At 40.6% G+C, this 12,345-nt stretch overlaps 1 protein-coding gene across 2 annotated transcripts in view; it reads right to left on the reverse strand.

The window, feature by feature from the left end:
• LOC147309981 (receptor-type tyrosine-protein phosphatase R-like) overlaps positions 1-12,345 on the reverse strand; it is a 32,998-nt gene continuing 20,653 nt past the window's right edge. For both annotated transcript variants that reach the window (XM_086270422.1, XM_086270423.1), the window contains exons 6-16: positions 10,815-10,937; positions 9,939-10,060; positions 9,583-9,723; positions 4,833-5,022; positions 4,423-4,507; positions 3,302-3,381; positions 1,755-1,892; positions 1,464-1,574; positions 1,223-1,380; positions 1,027-1,140; positions 1-140 (exon numbers count right to left, since the gene is read on the reverse strand). In XM_086270422.1, the coding sequence (XP_086126548.1) occupies positions 47-140; positions 1,027-1,140; positions 1,223-1,380; positions 1,464-1,574; positions 1,755-1,892; positions 3,302-3,381; positions 4,423-4,507; positions 4,833-5,022; positions 9,583-9,723; positions 9,939-10,060; positions 10,815-10,937 (1,356 nt within the window). In that variant the 3' untranslated portion in view covers positions 1-46. The remainder of the gene's footprint in view (positions 141-1,026; positions 1,141-1,222; positions 1,381-1,463; positions 1,575-1,754; positions 1,893-3,301; positions 3,382-4,422; positions 4,508-4,832; positions 5,023-9,582; positions 9,724-9,938; positions 10,061-10,814; positions 10,938-12,345) is intronic.

Consider the following 12,345-nt stretch of genomic DNA (forward strand, 5'->3'; position numbering starts at 1 on the left):
AGGACACTTCCAGGTTAAACTTGTACCTTCGTCAGGTGGATAAACCTCACTGGCCAGTTTCTGCACATAGACGGGCTTCATATAGGCTCAAGGCATGATGGACAAACTCATACTGTTCACCTGTCTGGATCATGCCTCCCCTACATAACGGAAGAGAGAGACAGAGTTAGGAATGAGAAGCAAAACTATTTGTTTAAAACATGCAATAGGGATGAATTTAGTGCTGGCAATAAACCATAACACACCATCTGACTCTAAAGTGCAGACAAAGTCAAATTTGCAATTTATGTATCTTATGTCACTTAACAAGGCTGGGCGACATGTTACAAATCTCCAAAACAACTCCTGATGAACTCAACAAATCAAAGTCATATTCGTCCAATCATTCAAACTTTGTTATGATTACTAATAATTTAATTTAAATTAATATGTATTGGATACATGTTTAAAAAAGGTCCTCAATGAGCGCTTTAGCAACCACAAAGAGGACAAAAAACAACAACAACTAAACACTGAACATAATCATCAATGGCAAGGAAAAAAGCGACCACACAGAAAGAAAACTGCCAAAACCAGTTTAAACAATCAATGCAACACAAAACAACTGCAGGACACCTTAAATTTCCACAAATGAGGGGGGGAAAAAATAAAAAAATAAATGTCCAGATACACATAATATACACAATTGTAAACAAAAACAACCAGAAAGAGATAAAAAAAAATGACCACAAACTAAAACAAGACTATCACCAAAAGGTCTGAAACAACTGCAAGGATGTCAGACACACTCAATGCCTTCAAAGGGAAACCAAGAGACCACAGAGACTTAAAATGACCACAAAGACAAGCGAGGCAGCTTCAGAGTTTATGCAAAAACCATGTTTCTCAGCGACTAATGGTACTTTCTTACAAGAGCCAGTTAGAGGTTTAAATGTCAGCTTTTTAACACCCTTTAGATTGTTTTAATCATGGAAGTGAGGACCTGCAGGTCATCAGTAAAAACCTGCAGGAGTACACGTGTGTTACCTGTCGGCTCGGAGCTGGCAGGTGATGCCCAGTACATCCACCACTCCTTCCAGCTGTAGCTGCCGGCAGCCCATCGTCGTGGCGATGAAGCATCCCGTTCGCCCAATCCCAGCACTGCGATCAAACGAGCAGGGTGTCATTTCATAATTATATAGTAGTAACAGAACTGTCACGCTGTCGGTCAGTCTGTCAGTACCTGCAGTGGACTATAACTGGTCCCACGTTGGTGGCGGCCCGTCTGTCCGTCTCTACGTCAGTCATGAGCTGCAGCAGCGGCAGTGCTGAGACCGGGGTTTTGTGGTCAGGCCACGATGTGTACCAGTAATGCTGCACAGAGCAGGTTTGGTTCCCACACTGCATACATGAAAACATACATGACATATTAGTCCTGATTCTCAGCTCTGATGAGAACACGTTCCCTGCTGTGCAACGTGTACCTTGAGCGTGAGGCTGCGAGTGGTGTAGTGTTCGCACTCTCTGATGCTGTTCACCAACACTTCAACCTTCCCATAGATGCCTCTTTTCTCCGGCCAGTACAGAACACACTTCTACAGAGGCAAGCACAAAGACGGCATTCATTAACTTCAGCTCACCTTTCACTCCTGCTGAGCACTTTCCAGATCACTCCATTTTTGTTGCTATACACTCAGCGCCTACAACACTTAAAATCTACCCTGGCATTAAGAAGACGCTCTTTCTTCCACAGTCTTTGCTTTTTAGACTCTTACCTCGTTCTTCTCCTTCAGTTTGGTTATCATGACAATAACTGGTGACTCCTCTTGCCAGGCCATTTGCCAGAAGTCATTCACCGTGTTCACCATAGGACCCTGAGTGGCGATGTACGCCTTATCGTCCCCCAAGTAACCCTGCAGAATGAACCAATCACACAGCAGGGTCAGCATCATTCACAGAATGATGAATGTATTCCTCCACCAGGGTCTATCAGCAGCAGTAGACAAAATATACCGGGATTTCCCAAAACTTCATGAAGACGTGCAAAGAAAGAACCTGTTACATTTTGGAATACATAAATAAAATAAAAACGTAGAAAAACCCATTTGTCTGCATTTAAACCATTTTTACACAAAGAAAAACGGCAAGAAAATGTTAGAACTGTAGATTAGTCTAAAGAACCTGAAAAACATCATTAACTTGGTTATTCAGCTGATCCATTCGCTCGTATTCACTGTTAAACAGCAGGTTAAATCTTTCATGCCTGTATATGAGCTAGTTTAATTGAACAGTGATTCAGTGTTCTCTCGCTGGCATGGCCTTTAAGGCATTTGTGAATAAAAACTTGTTTTATTTCAGGGTGCTCCTCATGCTGTCGGTTTTTAACCGACATAACTGATAACTGGATCAGGATGTGGCTAGTTCCAAACTAGCTTGAGCTAAATGTGTGCAGAGAGCAAAAAACGGTGCATTAATGACTCCAGGTGACATAACAAAAACAAACAGTAAGACCGTGCCAAACTGAACTTCAAAAACATATTTCATTTCTAAGCTTCAAATTTAAAAAAAAAAAAAAAAAAGTGCTGTGTTTCATTTCATAATCGCTGTTATTTTCATGTAATTGAAGTGCTTACTTATTCTGGATGAATAAGATTTTTGGTGCGTGTGCGTGCGTGTGTGTAGTAGGACAAAGAAATTAAACAGCCTCGGTTGTCTCATGAGGTCCGCCGCTTTAAACTGTTTCAGTGGTGTTTCCTGACAGGAAGACAGTCTATTGTGTGGAAGTCTGAGAGCGACATTACAGACTTCTACAGGCAAATACTTTCACTGTGTAGGTCGACGAGGAGCCAGAAGAAAAAGAAAAGGCTGTTTACATTCCAGATGAGTGATAATGACAGCCTGCTTGCTGTTTTTTCTAAGGTTTAGAGAAGATTTAACAAAACAAATGTCATCATTAACTGGACTGAAAAGTTTTTCAAAACCTGAGTAAGTACGAAAATGTCTCCCAGATTAAACACAGCAGCTGAGAGCTAGAACAAAAAACAGGAAATACAAGTAAGCCAGGCAAAAATAAATAAATAATACTCAGAGTACAATTTGTTGTTATGCAACTGATCTACAGACAGAACATGAAAATACAGATGAGTCGATCAAAACAACACAAACAGCAAAGAAAACACAATAAGCTAATTGTCTGGAAAATAATGAATAGAATTTTTTTTTCAGAATAGAAAAAGGAAAATAAATGAAAACAACAAGTATGTTAAGTATTAGTTCATAAATCGATTGCTTGGACTGCAGGACAGTTTGTGCCGTTACCCACCCGTATGTAGTTAGCATTGATGTAGGTGCTCAGCAGGTCGTTGGAGCTCTTTGACTTTAGGATCACTCTGGAATGAGGGTCTAGGAAACATACCAAGGACAGGAGATGAGGACACAAGGAAAGGTACAAAGGAGAAAACTAACGAGAATAGTTTAAATTAAGCTCAAAAACATTCTGAGGAAAAGTATCACTTTTAATCAGCACCTGAATTTTGAAACTCATGTCTCAAAGTTTACCCAGTCTTGTTTTCTTTATCTGAGAAATATTGTGTAAATCAAACTTTTACTGTCAGTCAATCATCTTAAACTTTTAGTACACACTTTAATTTTCTCTAATCTTGATTATTGCAATTCACTTTTCATATGTGTCACTTCTAACACCTTATCAATGCAGCTGACCTCTCCAATCACCTAACCAGGGTCATCTAACAGTCCCTCGCTATCATATTAAAACCAGAGGTGACCGTGCTTTTAAACTGTAGCTCCCAAACTGTGGAACCGCCTTCTTCAGACTATAAGGTCACCTGACTCTGTTATTTGTTTGAAATGTCTGCTGAAAACTTATTTTTAGGTAAAAGCTGAGGCTTCAATGTAGTCCTAAACAAGCCAATATATGATGACAGTGGATATCTACCTATAACATCTAGGGTTGGTAGAGTCCTATTGCAGGTTATGTTTTAACGTTTGGAGCACATTTAAGAACAACACAGAATGTGGAACAGAGGAAAGTCTGATTGACAGCAGCTCTAGGTGAGCATTCCTTTCTCTTGATTGGTCGGAAGGAAGGAACAGTGCTGTATTGATAACCCCACCCTCCTCCCAAAGCACGGCTACACAAACCAAAAAGTAAGTGTGTGTGTGTGTGTGTGTGTTACATAATGTCTTAATCAGGATAAGTTCCTGGCCGACAGTGTGAGAACAAACTGTGCTCAGAGGAAAATGTATTGTTCCGTCTGCTCATGGGGAAGAGGGAGGTGCGATAATAGCTGTCCTTGCGGTTGTTGGCCTTTGACACTAAGTCCCGCCTACATAATAAAACAACTTCCTGGTTCATCAGGAAATCAGAGACTGGGATTGTTTTGGAAGTATTTCTAACTCCATAGCAACACTGAGAATACTCACTGGGCAATATGGTCTTATATCTGTTCTTGGTCCCATGATTCGGAATATCCAGCTCCTTGGGATCTATGAAGTTCATTGGGATTTCCTGAGATTTTAGGAAGACAAGTTTCAATTTTATGGCACATTTCTTACCCAGATTAAAACACAATGCACTTTACATGAGTATTATTTCAACTTGACTTGGTTAGTTAATGATCTTTGTAAATGAAGAAAATGCAATGCCTTTCTCTTCTCATTGCAAGAAACTGCTGCTGATTTTCTCACATAGAGCTCTAAAATCCATTATAAAGCTGTTCCAGCTATGAACTTGAGGGCATTATGAAAGACTGCATCACTGCATGTAAATCAGCCCTTCAACATTTCAGTGTGTCCCATCAAAAACCCAACCAAAGCATGAAATTCGGGCTCACAGCGAACTCTGCGTGCAGCCTGTGGGTGTTGTTAACGATGTCGCGCAGCTGCTGTCGGGTGAGCGGCCGGCCAGCCGACAGCAGGTACTCCCTGGCCACTGCCTCCCTGGGGGTTACCACGGCGACGTTAAGGGGCTCCACAGTGCCGAGAGCAGACATGTCCAAAACCAGGGAGACATTAGAGCCACGTCTGCAGAGGAAGGATGGGAGGGAAGAGGCAAAGACAGCTTTTGTTAAAAAATTGAAGGGCTGATCACGCGAACGAGTTCCCTTCCTTCCTACATTTTTATTGCACTTCTCTGGTTTGCTGGTTGAGTTTCAGTTTGGCTTGGTCAATTTTAAGGTTTTTCCTGACTCAGAGTTTGCAATTTGATAAACAAAAATCCCCCTTAATGCTTCAGACAATAATTTAACACAAAGAAAAACCAAAACTGGTTGAAAATAATTTTTGTTTACTTTATTTTACAACAGCAGTGATTTAACCTCGGCTCTTACTAAAAACTCTGTTTGGTCTGACAAACTCTTGCTTTCATAAGGAGACAACGCTCTTCCAGCTGATAACAAACCACCGAACCCAACATCAAAGAAGTTGTCGTGTTCAAAATGGTTTGCTCCATCTGACAAATCACTCACTTTAAAAGCTCAGTCTCATTCCTCCTGTACATCTTCAAACCAAAAATTCTGTTTTAAAATAATTAACTGCTGTTCACCGTCATCATGACTCCACACAATCTGGTTTTACGTATGTAGGGGAAACCACCGCCAACCTCAGCAGGGTATATGGTTCAAAGAAGGATTCATTCCCTTCTGGGGCTCAAACCCGGTCACAGACAGTCTGTTTGATGAATTGTTACCTTCAAATTATAACAAAAATATAGTCAATTATTTTACGTTCAGGGAATCTGATCTGTCTGGTGACTGACCATTTGCCAATTACAAAGTAATGCAATGACAGATTCCTGCAGTCTTGCTAATCAACAGCTAGCCAACAAATGTTATCTTATTCGCTAACATTCAAGTCAAGTGCCAAGAGAGCTCTGAATTATACATTGGGGAAACCAAACAACTTCTGCTTAAGCAGATGGCACAACAGGATTCAGAAGTCAATTATTACAAGATGAGGATGTGCACATGGTGGACTGGAAGGAGCACTGGGTTGACTGGGCTGACAAGGACGCCCATTTTTATGAAAAGTGGACATCTCGGAACCAATGAGGGGACCTAATGGTCACAGCAGCCAAAAAAGCTGGGGTGCAGCCATCTCCCTCACAGTTTGCATGGTAATTGCTTATGAAATGGCACTTGTGGCTCATGGTTAGGCACTGGAGCTGGTTTCAGTTGTTATGCGGCTTTATGGTTTATAATGTAGGGAAACCTGCAGTCAGCTGACTGAAAAAGTTACTTTGATGAGTGATGAAATATTTCTTCCTGGATGAATATGCAGCATCCAGATGAACAGACAAACATCCACCTATTGACATGAAAGTCTGGTTTTATAAGACTCATTAAAACATGATTTTTCAATAATTCATGATAATTTTATGAATATTTTCAATTCAAACTGGAACTTTTCATACTTTGTGTACTTTGGTTTTACTTGCACATCTCTGGTTGTTGCCTCCTTGATATTAATTACATGCTGCATGCATTCTTCTGTCTAAAACATGGGGTGCTGCCATCCCGTCCAGTGCAGACATATCTGGCTAAATAACCAATGCATTTTACATTATTCAAGAATCTCGTGATAATCCCTAAATAAACAAAGGAAATTCTTTATTGACAGCAGATTAATAACCAACACAAACTTCATGTTGAAAGAGCAGAACTGCTGAGCTGAACTCGTCGGAACAAAAGGCCGAGAGGTACAGAAGACAAGGTGTGCTTTGATGGGGTTCATGTGGGTGGACTCTCTTCGTCTGACTACGTGTCAGCCAGTTTCCTCTCCAGGATGCTGCTACTTCCAGTTTGTCTGATTGGCGATTGGCTGCCATCCAGAGTGGACAACGCATACACAGACACACAAGTGAGACACAGACACCGAGAAAAACATCCTGTTCTCACTCAGAGCCCGAAATCTTCCTTCCTTTTCTTACCTTAAGGAACACTGTACGTTTAATTACCTCGCTCTGATGTAACCAGAACAAAATGGCCTCCGAGGTCTGAGTGTGATTTAGCGGAAGACTTAGGAGCAGCAGATAAAGCCCTAAGTGCTCAACGTCAAGCCGAGGCGCACAAAGATGTTTTCTTTTCAGTTATGAAACTACTTAAGGGGGGAAATGAGCCTCAGCCAAGTTTGAAGGCGACAGCAACTGTATGAAAATGTAAGTCGGCGTTCTCTCAACACGTCTGACTTAGAAAAATGAGGTCAAACTAATTTACTCAACCAAATCCAAGCATCTCACAACTAAATGCGTCTTATGTAACTAATGTGCCGAAGGGTGACTTTTTAAGCCAAAAACATCATCATATTACTGAAACGATATGATGATAAAAACCTACAAAGATGTGAGATAAACTTTAGGCACACCTGCCAATGTTTGCCAAGCTTTTACTCTTTTAAGGTTTGTATTAAGATATTTATGATATCTAACAAAGGGACAAATTGTTGAAAAGAGTGAGTCAGTTTAAGTAAGTGTACACGTTATATGGCACAGGTTGGGAACACAAGAAGACCAAAACTTCACCAGGACTACGGATTCACAATCCTACCGCTTTAAATTTATTAGTAATCTGATAATTCAAAGGTAAGGTGGCAAATTCTTTCCACTCGAGGCGATTCATGTTAAACGCCTGTCCACACAGAAAGTGATTTAGTTGTTGGAGAACGCTTCGAGCTGTTGGTTATCCGCTAGCAGGGATGCCACGCTCCTGCTGAGGAGGTAATCAGCAGGACTCTTTGATCCCACTCAGAGTTGATAAATTCTGTAATTCGGGATCCACCAACTTCACCTCCACAGCAATTAGTTTGTTTACAAGGCTCAGAGTTTCAGATACTTCCCATCAGACAGGCCAAAGAATCTGATTTAGTGGAGAAGAAACCAGTAAAACTCCAGAGCCTACTTCTGCCTTGCCAAATATATTGCACTCCACTCGGGAGAGAAGTCTGCATTATGAAGCTGGAGGTGTCATTAATCACAGCTTTGTCAGCCAGAAGAATCTCCACTGCAAGCTGAAAATGACTTTATAAGGTCTAAGGAAAGAAAACATCAGAGTTTGGGTTAAAGACGCCCTGTATAATCAGGAACTAGCCCTTTATCAACTCCATCAGACGCAGACAGCTCCTGGAGCGAGGTCTCAGCGCACACACAGGATGGACTGAGGGGACAAAGAGGGGTCGTTTTAAACTTTCAACTCGAGACCAAGAATAAAAATGCGTTCATAAGAATCAGTTTATGACTGTGGAAACCTGAACTAACAATACACACCTCACAGCTCCAAGCCTGAGACAAGTGTGGAAGTGTGTCCGACGGGACCCCTCTATTCATATAAACACCAGCCTAAGGACCTGCTGAGTCCTCTCTGATAGATATGAACACACACTCTGCAGACTGATTACAGAGGAAACTTACGTGACTGTCTAAATGCAAGCCTTCGGTACTGATAAACAGGCAGACAATATATTAAAAGGGAAAGCTGAACCCTTCACCCCTATAGTGAGGGGGATCTCCTGGCTCCGCTCTGCGGTGCCCTGCAAAGCCACTTGTACCCTTAGAAGGAAGGGTTGCTGCAAATCACTTTTATCCTACGACAACATTTCTATCCTGATGGGAGCGGTCTCTTCCAGAATGATAACGCTTCTCTCCAAAGGCTACAAGGGCTCACTGAGTGGTTTGAGGAGGCTGGACATGATGCGAATCAAACACTATGGCCTTTAAAGTCAACAGATCTTAATCCAGTTCAATCCCAAATTTAACATCACAGCTATAGAGCAGCTAACACCATCAAAAGCAACAGCTTACAAAAGTGTTTGCATTTTATAATCAGGAAATAGACGGTACCCAGCTTCAAAGAGGTTTTTCTTCTTTTTGCACTGTTTGTGTCGAACTTGCCAAACACATTTCTCGTGCTTCCAAGTCTTTAGTAACAGCGAGAGTAAATGTTAAGACTCCATGAAATGAGACTGAAAAAAATAAACTAATCATGGATTTAATGTTTCCACCACACTTTCCACCTTGTGTAAGCACATCTGTTCAAAGGCTCATTGTGAGCACGTACACAGCTCAACACCTGCCTGCTCCAACAATCACAGGTTAGAGGTTACGCTACTCCACACACCCACACACACACACACCCACACACCCACACACACACACACAGAGCACGTTCTTCCTCTCACAAACACTGAGTGCTCATTAGATACATTTCCATCTGAATATTAAAAATAAATAAATAACATACAGGCTTCATTGCCATTTGAAATTCAGTAGCTTTTTGATCTTACAATATTTTATAATTAAAAAATTCCCATTTTAATTCATCCAGATTCTTGATGCTTTTACATAAGACTGTAGATATGTGTGCTACCACACAGCTGAAACTGTACTGAACCTCTACTGGGCGCACGTCAGTGTGACCGGGTCCTACAGTTACTAGTCTGGTTTTATTTAAGGTGATGTCTTTTTCAGGGACAGGCTCTCTTTTTTCAGTCCAAACCACATTCAGCACAACAGAAGAGTTCAGGTCTTAAAGTGTGATGTTCATGTTTGGTACCGGTGTTTTTTCAACATGACAATCCAGAAGAAATTCTTACCTTTCTTGAAGTCCTGCAGCTGGTTTCATCCTGAAGGGGGAGGGGCAGGGCTTCAGCTCGTTATTGGATGTAACTGGGGTCACGCTGGGTGGGGGTGTGTGGTTGTTGCTACCAATAATTGGTACAGGTGTGGGGGAGGGGCTATGAGGAAAAAATAGAGCAAATTAAGCCTAGACTGATTAAAAACTATCAAAGCAGCAAGCTGTGGAGCTTCATAAGATCATTCCCATTATGAACATCTGCAGATGTTATGCAGCTGAGAAGTCCCGACTTTTAATCAGATTATCACTTTATTAAAACTCAAACAGAAACTACCAAAGCATCATGGGAAAAAGTCTGTGGCTAAATAAAATAACCTTGGCAGGGGGACGACAGGTGGACCGAGGCGATGGCAGGCTGTGATTGGCTGTCGCTGGGGAATGGGTGTGGCTACAGCAGGCAGGAGCTCAGCTTGGACCATGCTTCCTGAAACGATCACCTGAAACACACACACTCGTTAAGTTGCATTCCTGAGCTAACCTGGCTGTTATAAGCTGGGCATACACTGCAATTTTTTCAGTCATGTTATTCAGCTCGGGTTCGTCAGTCACGATGCGTGGTCTCACACTATACAGCACAATGCTCTGATGCGACCGGAGTGCTCACACTATGCGTCCATAACATGAAGCTTATAACACAAAATCTGTCTCTTGGTCTCCCTCTGTCTCACACACACACACTTTGCTAAATTGCTAAAGAAAAACATTGATCAGGCAGCTGCAACTCAGCAGTAATGTCCATCCAACTCTTTTCACGGTTGGTGCAGTCGTGATAAATTTGTGAGGCCAGACCGAAAAGGCTCGGATGAGCTTGCCAAAGATCTACAAGTTGTGCTTTCATCGCTTGTGTCCAGATCACACGCTGCACTGCCGTGCTGCTCTGTCTTCCTGCTTCCATTTCTGTTTGCGAGTGCGCATTGTGAGAGGCTGCATTGACATCCTCACGAGTGCCGACAGGATTTCAACCAGGTTTGATTTTCTTGCGACCCTGCAATTGTTGATCGGGAGTTGGTCGTGAGGTGTTAATCACTTCTCATCACCCCATGTATACTACACGATGCACGACACACGATAAAGGCGAAACTCGGGCCGATCCCCAAAACGGTCGCACGACTGAAAAATCCACTCAAAATGGACCAAAAATCGCACAGTGTATGCCCAGCATTAGACAAGCAGTGGGAGTGTGGTGGTGACCTTGGTGCCCTTTGACCTCTGGGTGGGGTCTGGAGGTACTGTCGGGGTTAGATGGAGGTCAGGGGGTGGAGCTTTCAGCTGTCTGTCAGAAACCTGCACCTTCTCTTTCATTCGGTACAAAACCTGGAGGGAAAAAAGAAAGAAAGATCGAGGTCGTTGCTGCAGAGCGTGAAGGATGGAGCTCGTTCAGATCAGGAACCTGAAAATGTTCTGATCCCAGATGTGAACATCCAGGATTTGCATGCTGGAAAAAAACAAAAAAAACAACAGGAACCTTCTAGAAAAAAAAATACACTTATTGTTTTTTTTTTAACATTGCATTTTTAGTCTCTTCTATTTTGTTTTTAGGAGTAATTTTTTTTGTTTTACCTTCCTGTGGGCCATAATTATTTTATCAAGTTTTCCACTGACTTTTTTCTATGTCTTCTATCAGCTGTATTTAATAACTTCTTGATTTGTGCTGGTTGACTGATTTTCTTATATATTCTCTGTTTACTGTGTTTAATTTATTTTATATAGTTTCTTACATCTATATATATTTTTTTATATTCTTTATTATATTAATATTATTTTTTTAAATATATATTTGGGTTGACTTGTGTATTTCCTTCCCATTATTTTTTATTTTCTATTTATTGTATTCAAATGCTGTTTTATTTCCCCCACTCTATTTCTTTTTCAAATACTGGAAAGTGACATTTGTATTCTTAGATTTTTAATATATTACAGTTTTATTCTATTTTATCATCCTTTTATGTTATTCTTATTTTAATGTATTTATTGCTTTGTTTCTTTTGAGGGTTCACTGGTGAGTTTCTGCTTGAAGAGCAACAAAATTTGTCCAGAGGAAAAACAATTTACTTCTTTCTTTTTTGTTTTTAAATATAATATTTTAACAGGTTTTCATTCCGTTTTTGTTCTGTTTTTGGTCTGTTTGTTGGATCTGACATAAATCTGCTAAACCTGTGAATATTGGAACATTGTAGAAAAGGAAGAGGAGAAAAAAGGGAATATAAGGCCGAGGCATGCAGAGGTTTGTGTGTGCAGGTGCTCCTTCATGTGGACAAGATGTGACGTGCAACTTTTAAATATTAGTGACTATTTTGTGTTTGCTTTAAAAATTATTTGTTGTTCATATGCATATGATTATGTGATTTTATTTGTTTCTTCTTTCTATTTGGGGTTCATTAATATTTTTTTGTCATTCTAAAAAGATTTATTTATTTACATTTGTTTTTTATAACTTTTTATTTTCTTTTTGTATTTTGGGGAGTGACTTTGTAATCTTATTTAATGTTTTTATTAAGTTTTGTTTGTCTCTTTTGTTTGTAATTTTTTCAGATTTTTATTATTTCTAAGAATGAATTATTCATGAATTTGTTTTCTTTCTTTCTTCTTGGAGAATTCATTTATTTACTTTGAAGGCTTCATATGTTCTTCAGTAACTCTCTGACCTAATTACATGTAAGTCAAAGTGCTTGAAGGAGTTCTTGTTAACTGGTTGATTGGATTTACTGATGTGGCAGCTGAG

Source organism: Aulonocara sp. 'chitande type north' Nkhata Bay, linkage group LG17, assembly GCF_057382095.1.
Source record: "Aulonocara sp. 'chitande type north' Nkhata Bay isolate Kocher_YH1m ecotype deep benthic linkage group LG17, A_spYH_male_GT1.1, whole genome shotgun sequence".
Lineage (NCBI taxonomy): Eukaryota > Metazoa > Chordata > Actinopteri > Cichliformes > Cichlidae > Aulonocara > Aulonocara sp. 'chitande type north' Nkhata Bay.